The sequence below is a fragment of the Sciurus vulgaris genome (assembly GCF_902686455.1).
Source record: "Sciurus vulgaris genome assembly, chromosome: 6".
NCBI lineage: Eukaryota > Metazoa > Chordata > Mammalia > Rodentia > Sciuridae > Sciurus > Sciurus vulgaris.
This window is the reverse complement of record NC_136466.1, coordinates 109,204,332-109,228,767: the sequence shown is the minus strand read 5'-3', so window position 1 is coordinate 109,228,767 and position 24,436 is coordinate 109,204,332. Positions and strand designations below refer to the sequence as shown.

The window sequence follows — 24,436 nt, the reverse complement described above, 5'->3', positions numbered from 1 at the left end:
CTCTTAACCATTAAAGGAAACAGTGGTTATTCTTAACAACTTAATTTACTAAGAGTATTTCAGTATCTAAAGCACCAGGGTCGTCATAATATTGACAATACTTGTGGCATAAAAATACAATTGTAGAACAGAATTTAGCAAAATGTCCTAAAAGTCTGTGTACCCGTTGACCTAACTATCCCACTCTAGGAATTTACCCTAGGAAAATAATCACGAATATGTAAATAAATAGGAAAGAGATTCATTGCAATTACCTGTAATACTGTAAGTAGGGAATCAGAAATGAGCATCTTATAACAACAGGGGAGCAGATATATGGCATCTGTAAATTTAATACCATGCAACATCAAATTATAGCAGAAGAAATATAAATGACATGGAAACCTCAACATATTTATAATACATTAAATGCAGATCACAGAGTAAGCCCAAATACATCATCTTTGCAAAACAAATTCTTATAAATAGAAAAAGAATATAAGAAAACATAAATGCTGAATGTTTAATAAGTGGATGCTGATACTTAAAAGGGGGTGGGCAGTAAGGGAAGAATGGAGGAAGGTTAGATGTGTAGAGGGAAATGAGGGGAGGGAGGGATGGGGAGAAGGAAAGATGGTGGAATGAAGATGGACATCATTACCCATGTACATGTATGATTACATGAATGGTGTGACTCTACATCGTGTACAACCAGAGAAATGAAAAGTTCTACTCCATTTGTGTACAATGAATCAAAATGCATTCTGCTGTCATGTGTAACTGAATAGAACAATTTAAAAAAAGAAAACATTAATAGCAGCAGTTAGCTCTGGGTGGTAGGATTATGGAGTTTTTGTTGCTTTTTACCTTATTTTCTTCACTTTTTCTCCCCAAGCTTTCCACAAATAATAAATTTTAAATAATATTATTTTGAATTGTCATATACAGGAATGTGATTAATAGAGCTACGATTGAAAAATGTTGAATACATTTCCTACAGAGATCTCTTGCTGTTAGTCTGTTTTTCCAAGTTCTCTTCTTATAATTAATACTTAATTACACATTTTAAATTATTTTTTTCTCCAACTTACTTCTAACAAGTTGTTCTGGGCACATTTTCCCTTTTTAGTAACTTCTTTTTTTTTTTTTTTTTTGGGTGCTGGGGATCGAACTTAGTAGTAACTTCTTTTTGAAATCACCACATTCTAAGGCCTTCATGTCCCTCAAAGACACCTAAGGAACAGCACAAAATCATGATCTGGGTCACTTTTGATAGAGCTAACACACTGAACAGCTGAGCTATTGTGAACACAACAGCAAATATAATCACCTCTGCCTGATAGTAAACCCTTCCCATGTCAATTAGTTCTCCCTAGAATGCTAATGTGGATTGTGATTGGTATCATAATAGAATCTACATTAAGTTACAAAGCAGCACACACCTGGAATCCCAGCAACTTGGGAGGCTGAGGTAACAGTTCAAAGCCAGCCTCAGCTAAAGTGAGGTACTAAACAACTCAGTGAGACCCTGTCTCTAAATAAAATACAAAATAGAGCTGGGGATGTGGCTCAGTGGTCAAGTGACCCTGAGTTCAATCCCAGTACTCCCCGCCAAAAAAAGTTACAAAGCAGGTATCTGGGATACTGGCTGGTAAAAATTATTAAAAGCTGACACATTAAAAGTACTCAGTCCATGGTAACAATGAATTCCAGATAGAGTGTGCAGTCCAATCTGCCCAGGGCACTTCCAGTTCAGACCTGTCCCCTGTAAGATCAGTCGTAGATCATTTCACTCTCAAACATGTCCCAGTGTGGACAAAAAATTACCTTCATTACAGGGCCCGTTATCTAGAATGTACATTTGCCTAGAAATGTAAAAGGTGGACAGAAATTTTATTTGCTCTTAACGACTTTATCCTCCAGTATCCTGATTCAGATATAAGGGAACTTTAGGCACATTAGATAAAAACAAATTAATTCTAAGTGTTTGTGTGGAAAGGCTTTTTGTCAAAACAATACAAACTTGGATCATTAGTCCTCTATACTTATTTTGTAACATATTAAAGAATTTTATAAATGACACTAAGCTATGATATCTAGTTCATTTTACATAAATTCTAATTGGAAACATTTCTTGAGAATGGAAAAAACAAAATAATCTGTTTCTTCACTTTTTAAAGTACTGAGAGGTAAGTTTAGAATCTAATAAGATCTTCTAATTAGCTGCATAGTTCTTAAAATTTTATGTAACTCATGTCATCCTAACAAATCCTTAAGTCAAAATGCTAAAAAAAAAAAAAAAGGACCCTATTTTGGTAAAGTTATAGTTATTATTGCATAAATCATAAAAAAATCTAATTTAAATGTGATTTTAGGGATGATTGTCATACTCCTAAAAGAGAAAGGAAGAGCACTTCCAAATACCAAAGAATCCTTACTTGATGGTTGCCTCCAAAGACTAGATAGACTATATAAAGAAAATTTCATTTTCTGATGGATGCAATTTTTAAATTAAAATGTAATAAATTTTAGAATACTTAATGTGGTGTTTCCACCATCTTGGATCCTGTGAAGGCCTCCTGGGAACAGGACTCCTAAAAGGCAGAAACATCTGGAAGCCTGGGCTGCAAGGACATTTCTTGCTGGCTGGAAACAAGATCTCCAGAACTAAAGGGAGCACACAGTTCTTCTTAAAATGGAGATGTTTATGCCTGAGATGAAACTAGATTCTATTTGGGCAAAAGAGTACTGTGTCTACAAAGCAAAGTGAGTAAGTAAAGTAACTCCTAACAGCAAAGTGAACAAAAATCAGAGTCCTTTGGGGAAAGGTAACTTATGCCAACCACTAACATTGAGGTGGCTCATGCCAAATTCAAAGCAGACTTCTATCCAAGGCCATGGAACACAGAATTCTTTAGATGCTATATCCTCAAGTTATGTATGTATGTATGTATGTATGTATGTATGTATGTATGTATGTGTGTGTGGTGTGTGTGTGTGTGTGGTGTGTGTGGTGCTGGGAATTGAACCCAGGATCTTATGCTTGCAAGGCAAGCACTCTACTAACTGAGCTATCTCCCCAGCCCTCCTCAAGGTTTTAAACTAATGAAAATTAGATAAATGAAAGTGGGCTTATACTCTTGTGAAAAAAAAAAAAAGGGCTGGGGTGTGGCTCAGTGGAAGAGCACTTCCCTGGCATGTGTGAGGTACTGGGTTTGATCCTCAGCACCACATCAAAATAAATAAATAAGATAAAGGTATTGTGTCCATCTACAACAAAACTTTTAATTAACATGTTCCTTCTGAAAAATGCATGCTACCTCAGAATCACGATCCTCTATCTGCATGTCCCCCCATAAAAATTAAATGTACTTCCTGATACGCAGGAAGCCTAAATTAAACACCACACACAGATGTTTGAAATGTTAATTTTATTAGGAAATCTGATAGCTGTATCAAGTCATATAATCAACACACCTAATTTCAAAACTATATGGCCTAGGACATTAATTACAATATGGACTTTTTCATCATCCAACAAATATTGAGCTCCTCAAGTGCCAGGCATGGTGTACCCAGTATAAACAGGAGGATCCTTGCTCTAGTGGAGCTTACATTCTGGCAGGAGGGCATGTTTTAAGAGACATTTACTGACAAAATGATGAATTTGTGGTAAAGGCATATGGTGTTTTATAAGAGCACACAGTAGGGAGCCAGCCCAGTCCAGGGAAGTCAGAGGAGGACATCCTAAGGAAGTAGTTTAACAGAGAAAATCAAGAGCTTAAGCTGAAGGATAAGTTGCTGAAGAAGGGAGAGGAGAGCAGTTCAGTAAAGGGAGCCTTGTACATCCTTGGTGGAAAGGACCTGAGGAGGTTCAAAGAACTGGAAGTCTAGAATGGCTGGAGCTATTGTCCTATGAAAAGAGGAGTCAAAGAGAAGAGGTTGAAAAAGCAATGGTCAAGATCATGGAGGGCATCGAGGGTTGGCACTTCATAAGAAACCCCTGAAGGATCTTAGGAAAGAGGCAGTGTGGCCAGATGTGTGTGCACTTTAGGATGGCCTCTCTAATTCAACAGGTGCACAAACCAGCAATTGAGGCAAAAACTGGATGCAGCAGACCACTCCTAAGGCTCATGCTGGTAAAAGACAAAAGCAAGTGGGAGAGTCAAGAGATCAGCAAGGAGGCAAGGTCACAGCACCTGATGACTGAATGTGAGGTTCCTCTAAGACAACTAGTTGGATGTTCAGTAGACCTGGTGCATACGCAGGCATGGGGCCAGGGGAGAACTGCGAAAGGAACAGTCAATGTAGGAATGCATTTAGAAGGTGACTGAAGCCATGAGAGGGGCAAAAATGACCCAGCAAGAATGCATGTGTTTTATGCCATGAGACACATGCATTTACAATGTGCCAAAGGCTAGGGCTGGGGGATGGGAGATATTATTTAATGGATACAGAGATTTAATGTGGGATGATGAACCAGTTCTAGGGATGGATGATAGTTATGGAGGCATAGCCATATGAAGGTACTTACTGCCAGCTGTAAGTGTACTTACTGTACACTTAAAATGGTTAAAAGGGCTGATTTTGTTACATATATCTTACCATTATTAAAAAAGGAGATACTTTTGTGTTATTTCTCTTTAGTATAAGAATGTATTTGTGTACAATAAGAACAAATTAAAAAATTAAAAGGAATTAAATGTGATTAAAAAGAATGTATTTGAGTATTACTAAATGAAAATCAATGGAAATAATGAAATAATGGAAGTAGGGGAGGATCAGTAGATGAGAGCATCCACAAGGGAAACTAAAAAAGAATGGCTAAGGGATGATGGAAAACCTAGAGTGTTAACTTATGAACGCTAAGGATGCAGTTCAAGGGGGAGTGTTCCATCCATCAGAATGCTACTGAAAAGTCAGATAAGGCTGGAAAAGAACCCACTGGCTTCGGTGACATGGAGAGCAATGGTAATCTTGGAGAGAGCTGTTGACAATGGAAGCCAGAGAGGGGCACAGCAAGGAGAGAACAGATGAGAAAGCAGGGCCCAAAGGGTAGTCAATCAGAAGTTTGAATATTATGGGAAGGAGATAGGATGGAGGCTCAAGAGAAAGGTTAATAAATGAATCATTAACTTAAAATATCATCAACATAATCAGCAAAACAATCATTTCAGTGAATATAAACTTTATATTAATAATCTCAATCATACTGGAATTTACGGATTAAATAACTTTTCATATTGTTTGTGAGATATAAAGGATAATTAGTCTCTTCATTTCATGGGTGATAAGACTGAGCCACAAAAAAATTTCTCTAGGAAAATTTAAAAGGAATTGATGCTCATCAAATAAATATCTTCATTGATTTTTTTTTAAGGTAGAAAAGTACAATGCACCATGTTAACAACAAAAATCACAGAAACAGTCACATGTTCAAAATATCTAAAATTTTAAGGTTACATGTGATATTTTGGGTACTGTCCAACGGAACAGGATTTTATATTCCAGCTACATCCTCAAAATGCAAAGTCAGTCTTCTGGATGGGGGCGTTGAGGGGCTGCACTAATACTGAGACCCAGGACCAATCTGGTGTCCACTGGATCAATAATCCCATCATCCCACAGCCTGACAAAAGAATAAAAAACACAGGTTATTATGAACTTACCACCAAACCACCATTTACACACATCATGAAGAATATGGATCTACTGATTAACATCTTTGTTACTAGAATCTCACGACAAAAACCATGTTCAAGAGATGGGAAAAGGGCAATAAAAATAACAAGCTTCCCCGCCAGGCAACCACAGAATGTCATAACAAGCTTAACGCATTAGGAACTACTTACTATATGAAATCTCAATTCCTAGTTTAAATTTATTTTTTACTTATTTTCAGGAAAAGACTCCCCTGTCTCTTTTCTGCACTCACAAATGTAGAAAACCCAAGTTGGTGCGTTTCTGCCTTTACTGAGGAGAGCCACGGTAAACCAAGTAAAAATGTTAAACCAGCATCTTTCCTGGAAAAGAACTTTTAAAATATGAACGTTATGGAATAGGTTTCGATTATGTTTTATTAATAAAATAAATGCCTTCAAATATAGTTCTTATTCTTGCTACAATAGGAAAATATTAATCTTAATAACTTTTAAGTAAAAATTTTAGTTTGCTTTTCATCCAAACCTTCAAATTCATAAAGAAAAAGGAATGAGAAATATTGTTTTAAAGGTAATTAGTAGGTGGCAGTTTTGCTTTCTTTAAACAACCTGCCTTCAATATCTAGACATCACATCAATTATAAACCATTCTTACATTGACAGACAGGAATCAAATCTTTGTTCATAAACATTCAACTTAATATGGACCCTAAAGTATCACTGGCCTATAAAAAGCACACTTGGAATCTGTTAACAGGTGAACTCATTACACCCCTTCTGCAGTCTGCAGCAGCATAATCCCGCAAGCGTGGTGATGGAGGGGCTGGTTAACCAAGTCCAAAAAAAGACTGCTCCAGGCTGGGGTTGTGGCTCAGTGGTAGAGCGCTTGCCTAGCATGTGTAAGGTACTAGGTTCTATCCTCAGCACCACATAAAATAAATAAATTATTAAAAAAAAAAAAAAAAAACTGCTCCAGGTAGGAGGTTATGATCGAAAGCCTGATAAAATTGATTGTAAAAAAAAAAAAAAATTGATTGTAGCTCAGAGGTAGAGCACTCACCTGGGATACATGAGGCCTGGGTCTGATTCCCAAGGGCCACAAAACCAAAAACACTGAATATTCCAATAGTAGGGGATGGCTGAGCTCCCTGAAAAGTCAGATCTAACCATGTTCATGCCTAGCGGGGGCCAGGGAATTACTGTAAGCTAAGATCTACTAAATCCTAAGGACAGCATCATAAGCCCAGCTGGAAAGTCCTTTCATCTTTGAGAGAAAGTCTCTGTGCCACCATTTCAGCAGAAGGGTGAAGCATCTATAAATTAAACAGAGGGATCTTTCTATCTTTTAACATTAATTTTCAAAGGTAAGTCTATCTGGGCCATTTGCTCTCTTGCTTTGAATGTAATCTGTTTAAAAAAAAAATAAAGGATACGATCTTTCCCAAGAAATGACTTTGCTTAACCAGAGCTGAAAAACAAGTTAATGGCTCACACAGCATACCCTATTTTTCAAAGTTTAATATTTAAACTGTCATTGAGCAATTCAGTCAAATCCTGTGTGAAAAAACTATCAATGAGCTTACAATACATACTTTACATTTTTATCTTAAATATCTTATATAGTTATAGTTTCTATTGCTTTTTTGCCTCTACTGGCTCTTACATAAATTTGCTTATGTGATGGCAAAATGAGGAACAAGTTTGTTTCTCAAATCCACAACTATAAAATACTGTTCTTAATTAAATGAACTGATAAGCTACCTCTAAATCTGTTTGTAAAAATATATATTTAGCAAGGAGACAAACAGGTTTTTAAAAATTCCAAATGTATTATCTGAACTTAATTATGGTCTTGAAATTCAGTACGTTCATTTCTTTGTACCCAGTGCTAAGAGCTGTGCCAGCTATAAAGGATGCTTCAATATTATTATTATTATTATTATTTTTTTTTTTGTGGTGCTGGGGATTGAACTCAGGGCCTTGTGCTTGCGAGGCTGAGCACTCTACCAACTGAGTTATCTCCCCAGCCCTCAAATTATTGAAATGATTCTTAACTTTATTTTCTTTTCTCCCTTTCTCTCCGTTAAATGGCATAAATTACAACATAACCTGATTTTTTAAAAGACAAAAATACTTGCTTTTTTCCCATCTGCCCAAGGAATGAAAGAAAGGCATGAAGCTTAGTCTTCAGGATGCAGAATATTAAGTTGTTGAAAAAAAAGATCTGAGAGGCACGCACCAGCAAGTCTCCAGCTGGGACAGGCTGGGATAATTTATTACCTCATTAAGTGGCATAAAAAACAAACAACCAGGAGCTGCACTGGTGTGAGGTAATTATGTGGCACTGGACACATGGCCCCTGGCTGTGAGTGATTACCTCTGAGTACATGAGCATACTTGCTAAACTATGTGCGGATAGGTGTTCAAACCACCTCATGCTTAAAATGGGGTTAAAAACAAATAATGAGAAAGAGGGGTATGACAGGAATCCCTGTTTTTAAGCAAAATCAGAATTAACTTCTGACAGTGTCCACAGCCAAGTTGGTAACTCTTATTCCCAAGCTCCTAGCATAGCCCAGCTCTGGTTATAGGGCCCCTCCATTCCCCAGATAGGGGTAGGTTGGGGCAGGGAAGCCTGGAGGAGGGGCAGCAGTTTAGCATAAAGAGAAAACCGCAACAAAATAAGTTTGTCTGGAGATTATTTCTGATTCCTCTGAAGGCTGACCCTCCTGATTGCTGGGGTCTCTGCAAAGCTGCCAGGAGGCACCCGCAGGGAGTGAGTGATTCTCTGGCTCCCACCTTGCGCTGGAATAGTAGGGTTCCCTTCTCTTCAAACCGCCTTAATGATCGGCTCTTTTAAAGCTGCTTCGTCAGCACTGGAGAACTGAAAGAAAAGGAGCCATGAACAAGTCATCATCTTCAGAATAACTGATACCATTTAGAAAACCTCAAAAACCAGACAATAATTCGGTGAACCATAATTTTTACAACCAACATTTTCATGGTGAGGTATTCATTACAAGTGATGCTTTAACATAAATGATCTCACCTGACACAGAAGTATCAAATTATTGTACCATTCCATCTCCCTTATCAGAAACAGCATCCTGAGGCCATTTAATAAAAGGTTCAAACCCAGAGTTGGTATGTATCACTATATTCCAGAGGGTTAAAATAATGGACGTGAATTTACTCAGTATACGAAAGAGCTACGTTACATTTAGCAGCCTCTGGTTAAGAATATAGAGAAGTATAAGACTTTCAGTCAAAATAACCTATTTCTTTCTTTTCTTTTTTTGTTTGTCTGTTTTCATTTGCAGTACTGGAACTGAACCAGGGCCTGGCCTAGGCAAGTGTTCTACCACTTTTAAAAATTTTAAAGCTTACAGGGGTAGAATAGATACCTGAGAGATAATTTCCCTCATGGAAAATTTAATGGTTTTCCTATCAGTATTATAAGGACCAAGTGATAATTAATTTAGACGTAAAAGATCTTCAGTACCTATTTTGCAACCTCAAAAAATATTTTCAACTTTTAAAAGAAGTCTGCACCAGGAACAAATGACTTGTTTTGAATAAATTCTACCTTTTAATACTTTTTAAAAATTTTTTATTTGTTCTAATTTGTTGTACATGACAGAATGCATTTTATACATTTTGATAGATGGAGTGTAATTTCTCATTTTTCTGATTGTACACAGTGTAGGACCACATGGGTCATGCAGTCATATATGTACATGAGGTAATGTCTGTTTCACTTTACTATCATTCCTACCCCCATACCCCTTCCCCTCCCTTCACTCCCATCTACCTAAGATAAAGTAACTCTATTCTTCCCTATCCATGCCTCCTTATTGTGAATTAGCATCAGTATATCAGAGAAAACATTCAGCCTTTGGTTTTTTGGGTTTGGCTTATTTTGCTCAGCATGATATTCTTTAACTCCATCCATTTACCAGCAAATGCCAGAATTTCATTCTTCTTTAAGGCTGAGTAATATTCCATTGTGTGAATGCACCACATTTTCTTTATCCAATCATCTGCTGAAGGGCATCTAGGTTGGTTCCATATTTTAGCTATGATGAACTGAACTGCTATAGACATTGATGTGGCTGCATTATATCATTTGAATACTTTAATGTCATTTTATAGATCAAAAATCTGGAGGAAGAACCACTAACACACTGTACTTTCCTTTCATATATACAAAGCAATGAATTTATATATCTGTATATCAATTAGGCAAAGAACAACTATTTAACACTATGCTAGGCTTCATGGAGTTTAAGACTTGTCTTCAAAACACCAGGTATAATTTTGTACCCTACCTTCCCCACCTCCACTACCAACACTCCCATCCCTGGTCCCATTCCCGCCCCATCCTGACACATACAAGCAAGCTACCTTTTTGTTTTGATACTAGTTGTTACTAAAGTGGATCTAAAACTTCAGTTTAAGTCTACATGGTTCCTGCTGCTTGGTCAAAACAATCAGGGATGTGAGGCAGGGGGTGAATGCACTCAGGGAGGCAGGAACCACATCTATAGCTTTATATTATCCCAACTCTGCAAACCAAGTGGTAAACATGGGGACTCCAGAATGGCAGGATAGAACGCAAGAAGGCAGGGCTTCCTTCATTTTCCACTTCCTCTGATGAGACAACAGTGCACTTAAGCAACTTCAGGAGCACAAGACCCCCAGTCATTTTAAGGGTTGGTGCTTCCACAAACAGTAAAAAGTTATGACTAATAAATATTAATGCAAAATTTCAGAAGAACTCTCTGAGACACAAAAGAATCCCTATAAAAGCAGCCACTTGCTGACTTATCCTTCATCAAGTTTCCACTACCCCTTCCATTTTTCTTTATACTTTCATAGAACACAAATGTTACTCAGTTCTCAGTAAATGACTGAAACCGCCCACTCAAGATATCCTTAATAACAATCTAAAGGTAAAAAGGAGAAAGCAAAATTTCACTGCTTTCAGTCATAACATCAAAGAAGTAAATCAGATTTATTTAAATCTCAATAACTGCAAATGGCTAAGACTCAATCATCTTTATGCCTCAGGCACACAGAGTTCTGAAAAAATTGTAAAAAGTGACCAGAGATGTACCTCATATGAAATTACTTTTGAAAATAAGTCTGAAAATGTGTGTGTGAGCCTAAATTGCTGAAACAGTTCCTGGATCAGCACCTTCTCAACCCTCCCTGTGAATGCACAGGGATTCTGGGTGCTCTGCTCCTGGACTCCAGTGTGTTAGTTGGTAAAAGCCAAACCCAGAAGGAGAAGAAATGTCATTTACCTGTTTACCCTCTCGTGCTTTTTGGTCCTTTGCTATTGTAGCTAACACATTGGCTGCCTGCTCTCCTCCCATCACTGAGATACGAGCATTTGGCCATATGTAGAGAAATCTTGGGCTGGGAGAAAAGAAAAGAATGATCTGCTTAATTCAATGCACATCACAGATTTTTCAGAGGCCACATTTGTCTTTTAAATAAGTGGTTCTTGGGGGTAGGATTCCGGGACGTCTCTCCACTTGCCCATCTGTTTACCTCCCCTTCTCTCTCTTTCTTTTTTTCTTTTGCCCTCTGTCCAATCAGCTTGGTGTTTGTTTAGAATCCAGCCCTTGGGTCAGACTGGGCCCCAGCTGCCAGGCCTCCCCAGGCCTGCTGAATCCCGAGCTCTGGTTGGGGCGAGTCCAAAGAAGCCCCAGGGAAGGAGGGGGATGCACTTGACCCGGTCTAAGAGTGCGTGGGAGAGGGCTGGGAAGAAATGCTGCTGCCTGAGGTGGGAGTCTGGAGGCCGGCTTGCCTGAAGGCTCCTGCCTGCATCTCCCCCCTGTGAGTAGAGTCCGGAATTAGCCCCTGAGAGAATGCGCGTCCATCCATTGTGGTAGCCCCCGTGGTAACACATCAGACCTCTCCTTCAGAGGACACAAGCCATTGCTTTGACCTGCCGTCACCAGCACTTGCACCTCACATGCTTACTGCCCTGCGAATTTGACAGATGAGGGAAACGGATACCAGATTTGTCTTTTCATTTCTTTAGCTTATGGGTATAAGCTCCTGGAGGGGGAAGGGTACGCGTTTACTGAGCACCTCAAGTAGACGATGTCCTGGGGTCCCATACTGCCCCCCCTTATCCTATTGAACGTCCCCACCACCAACAGTGCTATGAGGGAATTACTGTCACCCCTGTTCTCAGGTGGGGAAACTGAAACTCCTAGTAAGGTAACTCATGAGGGAGACAATGAAGCCAGAATTGGGGACAGGCAGTTAGTGTAGAGTAAGGGATCGGGTCAGATCGAGGAAATGGAGGCCATGAAAGCCATCTGCCCCCGGAAGTTGGAGACCGCCCTGGGAGAATGTAATGTCAAGGACCGGCAGAGCTCATTGATTACTAAATTTACCTGCCCTCCTCAGGGACTACAGGTTAATGCCCCCTGGGCCCTTACCTGCCTGAATCACCTTGGCCCTCCCTCTGCCCATTGTTTCTCACTTTATGCAAAACCGGGCCTAATCAGGAGGCAAGAAGGAAAGACATAAGGGGGAAAGAACAGGAGAATAAAACCTATAAAAAGGACAAAGGCGATGGATTCCACCTTTGGGTCCCCTTCTTCCACCTAGGAGAAGTCTGCTTTTACTTTTCTTTAATAAAGCTTACTTTCTACTCTTAAAAAAAAAAAAAAAAAAAAAAAAAACAATGTCTGGAACCCACTGCAGACCAATTTCCAGAGGTGGGGTTTCCACATGCATGTGATTTTTAAGTTCTCCAGGTGACTCATTCTGGGTATAAAAGTATTCATAATATCTTCTTGCTGTGCTGTCAACTTTGGAAAAAGTATCCCAGTTTATTGGTCTAGAAACGTTAAGCTTAATTTTTTTCCATTTGTACAGGGGTAACGCACTGTATTAAATATGTAAGGTCTTATCTACTTGGGTTTGATTATAGAAACTAATACAGTATTCTCTAAATAATGAAAAAAAAATCTTCTTATCTGTGGCCATGTCCTATTTCCATTCCTGATTTTGACTATACATGCCTGTTTAGTTTCATGGAGGGATTATCAAGTTTAGCTTTTCAACTTAAGTTTGTTAACCTAACTTTGGGCTTTACTGATTTTTCTATCTTGTGTCTGTCCCTTATTATGTCCTTTCCACTGTTCTTGGGCTTAAGATGTTGTTCCTCCTGAGCCAGATGCTCAGTTCATTGATTTTCATCCTTACTTTTTATCCAGTATATACTACTACTTTTTTGGGGGGTGGGGTGGCTAGGCAAGCACTCTATCACTGAGCTACATCACCAGCCCCTGAGTATCCATATTTAAGACTAAAAACCAGGCTGGGGTTGTAGAGCACTTGCCAAGCATGGGTGAGGTACTGGGTTCAATTCTCAGCACCATGTAAAGATAAAATAAAGGCATTCTGTCCATCTATAACTACAAATTAAAAAAAAAAAAAAAAAAAAGACTATAAACCTTCCTCAAAGAAGGATCTTAGCTGCATCACAGAAGGCTTTAATGTATAGACTTTTCATTATCAGCCATTTAAAATATTTTCTGGTTACCACTGTAGATTTTTTCCAAATAGAACCTTTAGCATTAAATTTAATTTCATTCCTCCAGAAGATACCAATTAGTATATAATTGATCAAAGACTTATGAATGCCATTATCTCAAACCTGAAATGAAATGACCATTTATAATACCTAAAGCATGCTTCTGTCTTTCAGAGAAAATCATGACAACCACCCACCTATATGCTCTGCCACACATCCCATAGTTTCCAGCCCCGTATGATCCCCCAATAATGACGGTTATCTTAGGCACGCTGGCACAGGCTACAGCAGCCACCATCTTGGCACCATCCTTGGCAATTCCTTCAGCTTCATACTCTCTACCAACCATAAATCCTAGGAGAGAGAACAGAAACAGAACCTCAGGGTGACAGTCCTGAAGTGCAACGTCAATTCCACCAGGGTTTTAGAAGGGCACCTTGTTTTAGACTAATTTTCCTACAAGTTTCATGCTAACAAAATCATTGCATGTGAAATAGGTCCCCCAAAAATGTGCTTTACAAGGTAAAATAATTTTTCATAACTTTTTAAATTTTCTTAGGACAATTCATTTGGATGCACAGAGAGATCTTTAAACAACCTAAGAAAGTGATCTATCTTCAAGGAATTACCTCCAAGCAGAGGCTTGATGATGAGAGTTTGTGACACAGCCACCTAAGGAAAAGGCACTATTGAAAGCCACACTGCGAGGGCTTCCGTATCCACTGACCCAGATTAAAATAAAGACTGTTCCTTCTGCAGCATGGCTTTAAAACTTTGATGAAATAAAGATTAATGTTTCATGGAGATGCTGAGTCCCTGCCAGTGACTCAATAGCAAGGTTAAATTTTTTTTTTTTTTTTTTTTTTTCATTGAAATCACAAGATCCTTCTACTTCAAGCCCCCAACTCTGCTGAAACAGCTTTGCAGCTTCATTGGGTCTTCTGGGACTTGGTTTCCTCCCTCTCCACCTTAGAAACACCAAGTCAGGTTCACATGTACCTTTCTCCAACCCAATCTCCAGTGAAGACATTTCATCCATGAATGTAGACTCACCTGCCTAACTGACTGCCTAAACAGCCCAACTCACTTGCCTAACTAGCACTATTCCTGCTGTGCACATCTCCAGATCATCCAGCATCAGGTCATCCAATTCAATTGAACAAATTCTGATGGAGCACCTGTACTTGCTGTGGCTATCACAGGTATGACAGCATAGTCCTTGCCTTTACTGGTGCTCTTTCTCCAGCTTCCTTCTCAGTCAGAGGAGCTCAGAACTCCTTTCACCTGCGCCCCAGTACTATTTAAAGCCATGCTCACTGTTAAAGGCCCAATTCCTCCTTCTCAGGAAGGCCTGCCTGATTCAACAACTAATAAAGAGCGTCTACTTCCTGCCAGCCTGAAGTGACCATACATGACTTGGAAGACTGAGGGGCGAAAGTTTTCTGCTAGTCAACACATCTGATTGCTGCCTCTATGTTAGACACAGTGCAGCACACAAAGAAGAGCAGAGAATCACAGAATTCTAGGTAAGAGAACTCTGAAGCCATAGAGACCTTAAAAATCATTCCATTCACTATGTGAAGATCATCTGTGAAGCATGAAGTCCAGGTAGGTGACAACTCGCTTTAGTCACACCATTCTTTGGAGTCAAAATATAAATCCCCAGACTTTTGCTCGGATGTGCATATATACATTTATAAAAGATACTGTTTCAGATAGAATCAACTGCACAATAAAAGATAAAGGGAAAACCCCATGTGCTTAAAATCTTTTAGGAGAAACAAGGTACTGGGAAGGAGACAGTGGTCAGACAACCCTCTCTGACTCTAGGTGGGTGGGTGGTGTGCATGTGTAGGAGTAAAGGGAGTCCACTGAACATCTGTGATGCTCCAAACTCAGAAGCTGCTTCACTTATGGGTATGGGTAATCTCCCATTACCCATATGGGTAATGGAAAATATGGGTAATCTCCTCAAAGAATTTAACGTTCATAAAGGAAAATGTTAATCCTTCAAGAAACTCAAGGAGGGGCTGGGGATATAGCTCAGTTGGTAGAGTGCTTGCCTTGCATGCACAAGGCCCTGGGTTCAATCCCCAGCACCACAAAAGAAAAAAAAAAAAAGAAACTCAAAGGAACCAGAACTTTCTGCACTGAGCTACAATGGAAGGTGCAACTCTAGAATAAAGGAAACCAAATGGATTGAGCTATTTTCTCACCAGTGATGTTCTGGAGGAACAGGAGAGGAATATTTCTTTGGCAGCATAACTGGACGAAGTGAGCGCCCTATAAGCAAATAAAATAAAAATTCTTTTTTTAAAAAATGGACTTAACTCCATAATCATCATGCATCCCACAAAAATCACAATATGGGCCAAAGACAAGAAAGAATATCCTTTGTTTGGCTAGTCTGACCTTTTATTAAACATGACAGTAGAGGAACAATGGTGCCTCATTATTAGGACATACACGATACCATTGTGGGTTTGTACCATGCTGACTGCATGCTCGCCTGTGTGATCCATCACTGGCACGTGGCTGTAAGGCAAGTGCTGTGTCTTGGATGAAGTTAATCACTAACATTCCAAGCAAGTAAAACTTCAGTAACAGAAAAGAACAAACTACTATCAATGAGAATGGCTGAGCTTTGCTATAAAATAATTCTCTAGTTCTCCGCTTTAGAAAAGAAAGAATGAAAACCCTTTGGGAATCTCTAGGATGCCACTGACACCTTGGTGACTATTTGAAATACCTTTATGCATCAAGATTATAAAATAAATCTTACCCACATGCCCCAACAAATAAAAGGGATTTTAGATTAAGTTGAAAGCTAGAGATCTTCAAGCCTTCCATTTAGGAAATTATTTACTGATCTAAAAATGTGTCCATTCTTTCCTTGTCTTCGAAAGATTATGTGAGCAAGAAACTTGTATAAACCATTTCCTTTATGTTTTACTATTTGCACATCTTTTATCTCCATGGGAAATGCCTTGGCTGGTACAAAACTGCAAAGTAATTGCTCAACCTCAATATGACTATGTTTACAGGAATGAGGAAATCACACAGACCTTCGGGGCTTATTTCAACAAATGAAATGTCAGACTAGGGCCAAACATAACTCTTCCTGGTTTTTCTGTGCCAAGCTGACAGATAAACCCAGTAGTTTGTCTGGCCTCAGTCTGACATTTCCTCTACTGAAATAAGTATGTTATATATTTATTAGAAGTCATTATTTTGGGAGTATTTAATATTTTTGGAAACATCTATACTATTTAATGAAAATAAGCAACTCGTTCTTATATATGGGACTATCAATTATGGATTCTTTTTTAAAAGAAAAACCTACACAACCATAATAAATTTTATTAAAGGTTCTTTATAATGTGATTATGGGTGACTTTTATTTGCTTTCTTTTTACTTTGTTTTTGTTTTACAATTGAGTTGAGGGAATAATAATGGATAGCAGAATATAGAGACTGGTTTCATTGATAAAACATTTCACCAAAGACAAATTCTTCCTCATTTAGGGTACTAAAGAGTTTAACTGCCTGTTTCCTATAATAATAAGGGACACTTTTCCTTGTTCATTGAAAAGCAAAGATAAGACACAACTTTTTTGTTAAGATGACACTTTATCAAATTTACCTAAGATGAGGAAATCTAAGACAATGATGAAGAGAATCAGATACTAAGCCAAAAGATATTCAGGAGCTCCCTCTTTGAAAGCCTGAACACCTCTCCCATTTCCACAAAGTAAAAGTAGATGACAGAAAAGAAAAGAATAAATAGCCCTTCTCAGAAGCACCTGCACAGGATAGCTGAAACCCTCCCACACACCAGCCCTAGAGGAGGAGCCCTTTCAGGACAAGTCTCCCCGATCCTCTCCCTACTCATACCCATGCTTGACAGCAATCATAACTGAAGTATCTCCTAAGAATTTTCCTCCAACAGCATATTTGACATTTTGATTGTGCTGCAGCTCTTCCATCACATCATGTTAATTTAACCAACATAACTTTGGAACACAACACACGTGCACAGGCATAAACATGTACGCAGCATTTTGTCTGCTATGGTGTGTGGTTAAACATTGTAAAGCTTTTATGCGCTTGATTTTAACTCATTACTTGACCTTCAAAATCAATCATGTTAAATTAAAACAAAAACTCTTGAAGTCTTTTTAGCAGTACTTGCCTTTTTCGCAGATTCAGAAAACAGAACTCCATTGTTGCCAATTATACCTACGGGGTATCCAAATATTCGAGCAAATCCTCAAAAGAAAATTCAGAAAGGATTTATGTTTTTCAAAGGGTTTTTAATTCACACCAGAGGCATATTTACACATTCTTCAATTTCAGATCAAAGTTAAAGTGTAAAGAGATTTTATCGGGACTGGGGATATAGCTCAGTTGGTACAGTGCTTGCTTTGCATGCACAAGGCCCTGGGTTCAATTCCTGACATCAACACCCACCTCCATCCCCCACAAAAAAAAAAAAAAAAAAAGAGAGAGAGAGAGATTTTATCGATGGTATAAAATAACACGTTACAATATTTTATTCCTAAGGTACCAGAGTATGGTTTGTTTTATCCTTTGCTTCTGAAAAGGGTCATGTTACACTTAACACTATCTGTCCTGGGTTGTTCCCATTAAATGATTGGCTCAGTGTATCATCCACTCATTCATTTAACATATATTCGAGTGCCTGGTGTATGCCAGACACTAGAGGTATTCTGGAATATAGGAAGCCAAAGGCACAAAGCCAGTTAAAGGTCAATATTCAGAGCCACTGCCCAGCTTGACCAAAAATGCCTGTGATAACAATAGATCCTTAAAATAAAAAGGATAAACTCAGGGAAACAAGTTAGGAATACATAAATAAACAAACAAATAAATATGCCCAAGGATAAAGCAAGAACGCCAGTTGAGCTTTGAAGAATGATCACTTCACTTTCATTTTGTTTGCCTCTTTTTTTCCTTGTTTCACAAGTGCCAGTTATCTCTCATCACCACTTCCACTACCACTTCAAACACCCACCCTATGCAAACACACCCACAAGAAACAAGGGGAGGGGAAAGAGAGAAAGGAGAGGAAGAGGAAGGGAGAGAGGGTAGGAGGAAGGGAGAGAGGGTAGGAGGAAGGGAGAGAGAGAGCAATTGCTATTTTGTTAGGCAGGTGGTTTTAGGTTATTTCAGAGGACGCTAATTATTTTGCAAGCCAGAAAAATTTTACTACAGAGGCCTTCTCCAGAGAGATTTTCAACAAGTCAAGGATGAGTTAAATGTGTTAGTATTTAACAGGGTAGAACACCTGTAGGTATAGCATATTACAAGTGAGTCATGTGCTACACTCCCACTAGGTGAATTCACCTATGTGAATAGGAATCAAATACTTGGAACCCAAGAATCCACACTCTGGACCAAAGCAGGTCAAAGACAGCTTACTTTGAAAGCCCATGTTCCTGGACTCTACCTCTTCAACGTCTAGCTGCACAGGCTGTGGAGCCTGACACAAGGCAGGTGCTCAAAACATCAGAGAAGAAAAATTAGCAGATAAGAGCACATCAACATATTGATAAGCCAAAATTCTGAATTTTTAGAGATAAATTTTTGTCCTTTACTCTTCCTAATATTGATTTATTGCCTTTTTAAATGATTGTTTACTTAATGTGATAAAGTGGAACACTGATTTGATAGTCATTGATTTCTTTTTATCTTACAGCCCTAAAATCACAGCCAAAAACCTAAGCTGCATATCCTAAATGGCACTGTCACGTACGGAAGTAATTTGGGGAGGGATAAGCTAGCCACTCTTAGGCCTGCCCCACTCACAAAGAGATGGAAATCTAGCATGATCCACTTGCAAAATGCCACCTGGAAAATACAACCCTATTGACTACATAGGTATCCAATCTACCCTTGGTCCTGCCTAGGGATCTCCAGACACAGACTTGCTGAATGGGACATATGGCCCCACTATACTAGGGACATCATGGAGGGAGGGTCTTCACCCACTGCCTGATTCAAAATGGAATTCTGAAGAGAAAAGCAAAATGTCTCAGAAACTGCTGGGGCCTACGCAGGGCAAGTGCTGAGGAAGGAGAAACCCTGAAGAACTTCCAGACACACTTGAGCCTCTGGAGAAATCTGGTATCCCCTCTCACCCTCAATGCCATCCACCCTCTTTCTCTATTCTTCCTTCTCCCCTTCCCTTCCCGCAACCTTACTTAGAACCCAGCACAGTCAAGAAAAGATGGAGGAAACTGGATGTGTTCTGGTTTTCTAGGGGACAAAGGCACCACAAGTCTTTTAGCAAGAACTGGCCAAATACATAAAAAAAGATGACAGGGCCTGCCCATCCATCTTTAGAGAAAGCAGACAAGCTTTGACTTGTGTGAAACCACTACACAATGAGGGTTACATCCTGCACTATTTGGTGACAAATCCTGACTATATATCAAACAAAAAGCTCTTAATCACTTAAACACCTAAATACAAAAACATAAATTCCACTCCCAGAATGAATCCTCCTTCTGCTCACAAATCAAGCCAGGAAAAAGTGCTGAGATTTATCCTTAAGCCTCAATGTATATTTGCAATTTGGAATTTTGTAGCTAGTTTCCCTCGATCCCTGCTCTGATGTGTTATTGTCAAGATAACTACTATGTTTTCAAGCTTTTTACAAAATGTGTTCTGTCATTTGACCAAGATATATTGAGTCTAGCAGCTGTTTGAAATATTTTTCTTCAAAGGCCTAATACACTTAACACCTTAGGCAAAAGAATTAACATGTATAATAGTCTTATTTTATTTTTACAGATGTGGCATACTGTCCTGCATGGATCAGCTTAAGACCCACACAGAGGCTGTGAGAAGGGCTAACTCACTCTACATTCTTCTGGAAAGCTAAAACATCACAAAACTTCCCAGTTGAATTAGAGACTAAAGAACAAAAGAGACAATGCTGAAATTTTCAAAATAATAAGTTACCCGGAGAAACAAAAGAACTACAAATATTTTCTGCTGATTTTATTGTAATAACCTTGTTATATAATGCCACAAACTAACAAATGAGGGCTCATACTATGGCATCTAGCCATCATTTTAAACTCTCAGGCTTCATGAAACCATTTAGCTACAAATCACCTTTATAAAATAGCTCCTTTTGAAAAATGACTCATACATTTGTGGTGCTCTAAAAACCAAAGCTCTTGCCAAGTGTATCAAAGCTTGAGACAAGAAAACACTTATTTTCAAGTCAGTTGAAAATGTTCACATTTTCATTTCTTTATTTGCATACCTGTAACTAATGTGTCTCCATACAAGGCTTTGAACTCGTTGAATCTGCTTCCATCCACAATCCTAGCAATGACCTAAGAGGAAAAATAACAGTGTTGGGCTGGGGAGATAGCTCAGTCAGTAGAGTGCTTGCCTTGCAAGCACAAGGCCCTGGGTTAGATTCCCAGCACCGCAAAAAAAATAAAAATAAAAAAAAATAACAGTGTTCCTAAGAAATTATAACACTAAGTAATTTTTGGATTAAAGTTATGTATAATGAAAATCATTCAGAGATATTGCCACTTTCACAAAATTTCACTAGAATTTCATTTAATGTACATGGTGAATGCTCTGAAGTTACTCTGGGTTCTAATTGTATACTCCATGATAAAAAGGTCCAAGAAAAGCAGCAAAGATTCTGGGGGTTGGGGGTTGGAGACTGGGCTTAGAGGGACTGTCAAACGCCTCCTCAGGGGTTCCAGGAATTAATCAGAGAGCAGGGCATGGACAGAGTTTGCAGTCAGAAGACACTGGCTCAGATTGGTATCATATGACTTAGGTGTTCCAGAGTGAGTTATTTAACTCATCAGAGCTTCAGTTTTCAGTTCTGGGAAGAAGGAACAAAGCCAGGATGAACTAGTAGTAAAGGAACCTAAGAAAATAATATTAAAATGAAGAACCAGTCTGACTTCCAGCTCTATCACTGAGCGATGAGTCTTAAAATACTCTAAGTGTGCTTCCTCATCTGTTAAAAAAAACAAAACAAAACAAAACAAAACAAAAAAAAAAAAAAAACACTTTAAAAGTGCTAACTAAAGCACACTGACTGGCTTTCATTAAAAGGTAAGTATTAGGAATGAAGGGAAGGGAGATGGGATGGGAACAGGAAAGAGTGGAATGAATTGGATGTACTTCTCTATGTTCATGTTTCTTATGTCCCTATGTCCACTGAAACTCCATGTCATGTACAACCACAAGAATGGGATCCTAATTAGAAAAAGTAATACTCCATGTATGTATAATATATCAAAATACACTCTATATACTAAAAAGAACAAATTTTTTTTAAAAAAAGAAAAAAAGGTAGCTGTTAGCCAGATGCAGTGGTGCACACCTTTAATTCCAGCAACTCAGGAGACTGAGGCAGGAGGATTGCAAGTTCAAGGCCAGCCTCAGAAACTTAGTGAGACTGTCTTGAAAGAAAAAAAGGGGGCGTGGAGTGGGATGATAGCTCAATAGTAAAGTGCCCCTGAATTCAATCTCTAGGACCAAAAAAAAAAAAAGCTACTATTAATTATTAGTATTCTCTTCACAATTGCTCATTGATTCTGACACATTTGAAGGAGATTCATATATATTTTTAATCTAAATGGAGTAGGAGGAGTTTATCCTTGAAGTTCACCACGAGTATTCACCACGAGTATTCAGTAGAGCACATGCTTAGCACATGTGAGGCCCTAGGTTCAATCTCCAGCAACAAACACACACATACAAAAAGAGAAGAGTCCTAAACATGAAGCATATTCTAAACTTCTTCAGAAACTCTTTTAGATGATACATATTATTTTCTATATAATTCATACTTCCCTTTTTCAGCTTACCACATCAATCACAGCTTTCTTTTATAAGATGCAAGGGTTGAAAAATGAGGGGATGCTTCCTAACATCTTTTTCTGCATCTGGTAAGAGCTTATTTTGAATTGTTTTTTAGTTCTTTTCCTAAATATGGGAATCTAAGAGTTATCGGTTTTAGGTGCTACAACCTCTCCAAAACTAAACCCTTTAACAAGCAATCAACATTTAGTATAAACTACTTCATATTTGCTTTACAATTAATACCACCCTCCCATATAAAATGTATTAACTTATTTTCATAAGAATCCAAACTTTAGGAACAGACAAATAATGTGGCACTAGTACCATTTCTAGAAGCATAAACTGATACTTCAGGTTAAATCCCACTACATATAACCAGGGGAACATGGGCTAGAAGTCAGGTCTTTGGACTCAGATTCCAATGCCATACACAACTCCTTACACTGTCAAAAACTCTGAAGAAGACTTATTAGTACAGAAAAATTTGATAAATTATGATAAGCAGTAGCAGCAAAATGTAGAAGCCCAGGTTATTTAAGAAGGCAAGAATCTATCTTTTTTATAAGACTTCCATTAAAATGAAATGGAAACCTCAAAAAGGCTTGAATCTTCTTTTGTTCACTTCTGAATCCTGGTGCCAGAAACAACAGTTACACAGAACACATACTGAATAAAGGAAAAAGAGGTTGTGCTAAAAAAAAAAAAAAGGAATAACTTCTCAGTCATCTAGAACCTTGGCTGTCTGGAACAACTGGATTCTCAAGCACATCAGATTCTAAGTAACATGTTTTCTGTGCCTATGCTTAATTAAAAGTCAAACTAAAAACCTAATTCTAAAATTTACAGTTAACTAAGTTACCTTGCTCCCGTTAGTAATAATAAGGCATTGCTCATATAAAATAGTTGCATACATTTATACGGTAGAATATTACACTCATCAATTCATTCAAAAAACACTGGCTGAGTGCCTACCATGTTGCCAGTTATTATAGGAATCAGGACCTAGCCACAGAAAATGCTTTTTTTTTTTTTAAGGTCAAGAGGAAATGTTTACAATATAAACTGGAAAAAGCAGCATTTAAAAAATAAAGCACACACACACACAAATATATTTCAAACAAATAAAAATGTATACAGCCATCCCTCATTATCCATGGTGGGCTGGTTCTAGGCCCCTTACCAAAATCCACAGATGCTCAAGTCCCTATATATAAAATGGCACAGTATTTGCATATAACCTACACACACTCTCTCATATACTTTAAATCATCTCTAGATTACTTATAATACCTAATACAACACAAATGCTATGTAAACAGCTGTCATATCAAGAAATCTGTACATGTAAAATACAGATGTAATTTTTAAAAATATTTTCAGCCTGAAGTTGGTTGAATCCAAAGATGCAGAACTCACAGGTACAGAACCCATGGATAGAGAGAGCCAACTGTACGCACACATGAAGTCAAAACATCAAAATATTTGCTGTTTTCTCTGGATGGTGGAACTACAAGCAAACTTATTTTCTTCTTTTCTGTGTTTTCTACCCTTTTTATAGCTAGTACATGATTGTTGTTTTATAGTCAAGGGGCAAAAGTAACTTAAAATACTAAAGCTTCTAGCACAGAATTTGATATTAATCTAATTTCCTAATTTAAAAACTATTCTGTAAGCTATGGATACTGAACAAAATAAAAGCTTACATGCTTTATGCAAACACTAAAATTGATAATCTAGATTACAGAACACTATGTTGGCAATCTGCAACCATAGCAACATCTTCCACTGTAATCAAGTCTACTCTTCACTAATGTCATATTGACCCAAAAGGGTATGCTTTCCTTCCAACAACTTACTGACATTTTGTCCATTTCCCAAAATAAGAACACTGAAAAGAAACAGTTGGAAATTGTGACACTGTCCCACCTAGTTCCTAATGCCCACAGGAATATGGAGTTCTATGAATAAACCAAGCCTTGCTGTCACACAAGGAAAACTTCCCAGTCATTAAGAGATTTTTTTCCCTCTCTTTGAGTATGCAACAGTGAAGACTACCATGTGGAAAGACATCTTTCCCATATACTACTCCTCATTGAGAGCCACATCAGTCCCTGTTCATGAACACACTGTAACAAAACTTGAGCTTTGAAGATAGATCATACATACAGAGACTGCCAGCATGGCTTACAGCTCACTGTTCCACTTTCTCATACCTCTCGGACATCAAAATTCCGCTTAAGGTTAGCACCAACTATTCCATACATCTCATCAGCAGGAAATAAAGGCTCTTCAGAAGGTTCAATGGTAACCTACAGAAATCGAGAAAAACTGATAATGTGATTCAGGTAGCATAAACCAAAATTTT

General features: G+C 38.2%; 1 protein-coding gene across 1 annotated transcript in view; it reads right to left on the bottom strand.

Annotated features, from left to right (window-relative positions):
• Window positions 1–3,376: 3,376 nt before the first annotated feature.
• The window catches only part of MCCC2 (methylcrotonyl-CoA carboxylase subunit 2), a 112,866-nt gene continuing 91,806 nt past the window's right edge, over window positions 3,377–24,436 (bottom strand). The window contains 11 exon segments of the mRNA XM_079145040.1: window positions 3,377–5,537; window positions 5,539–5,608; window positions 8,439–8,459; window positions 8,461–8,477; window positions 8,479–8,523; window positions 10,946–11,060; window positions 13,398–13,554; window positions 15,417–15,483; window positions 17,393–17,469; window positions 20,498–20,570; window positions 24,285–24,380. Coding sequence (XP_079001166.1) covers window positions 5,499–5,537; window positions 5,539–5,608; window positions 8,439–8,459; window positions 8,461–8,477; window positions 8,479–8,523; window positions 10,946–11,060; window positions 13,398–13,554; window positions 15,417–15,483; window positions 17,393–17,469; window positions 20,498–20,570; window positions 24,285–24,380 — 777 coding nt within the window. The 3' untranslated portion in view covers window positions 3,377–5,498.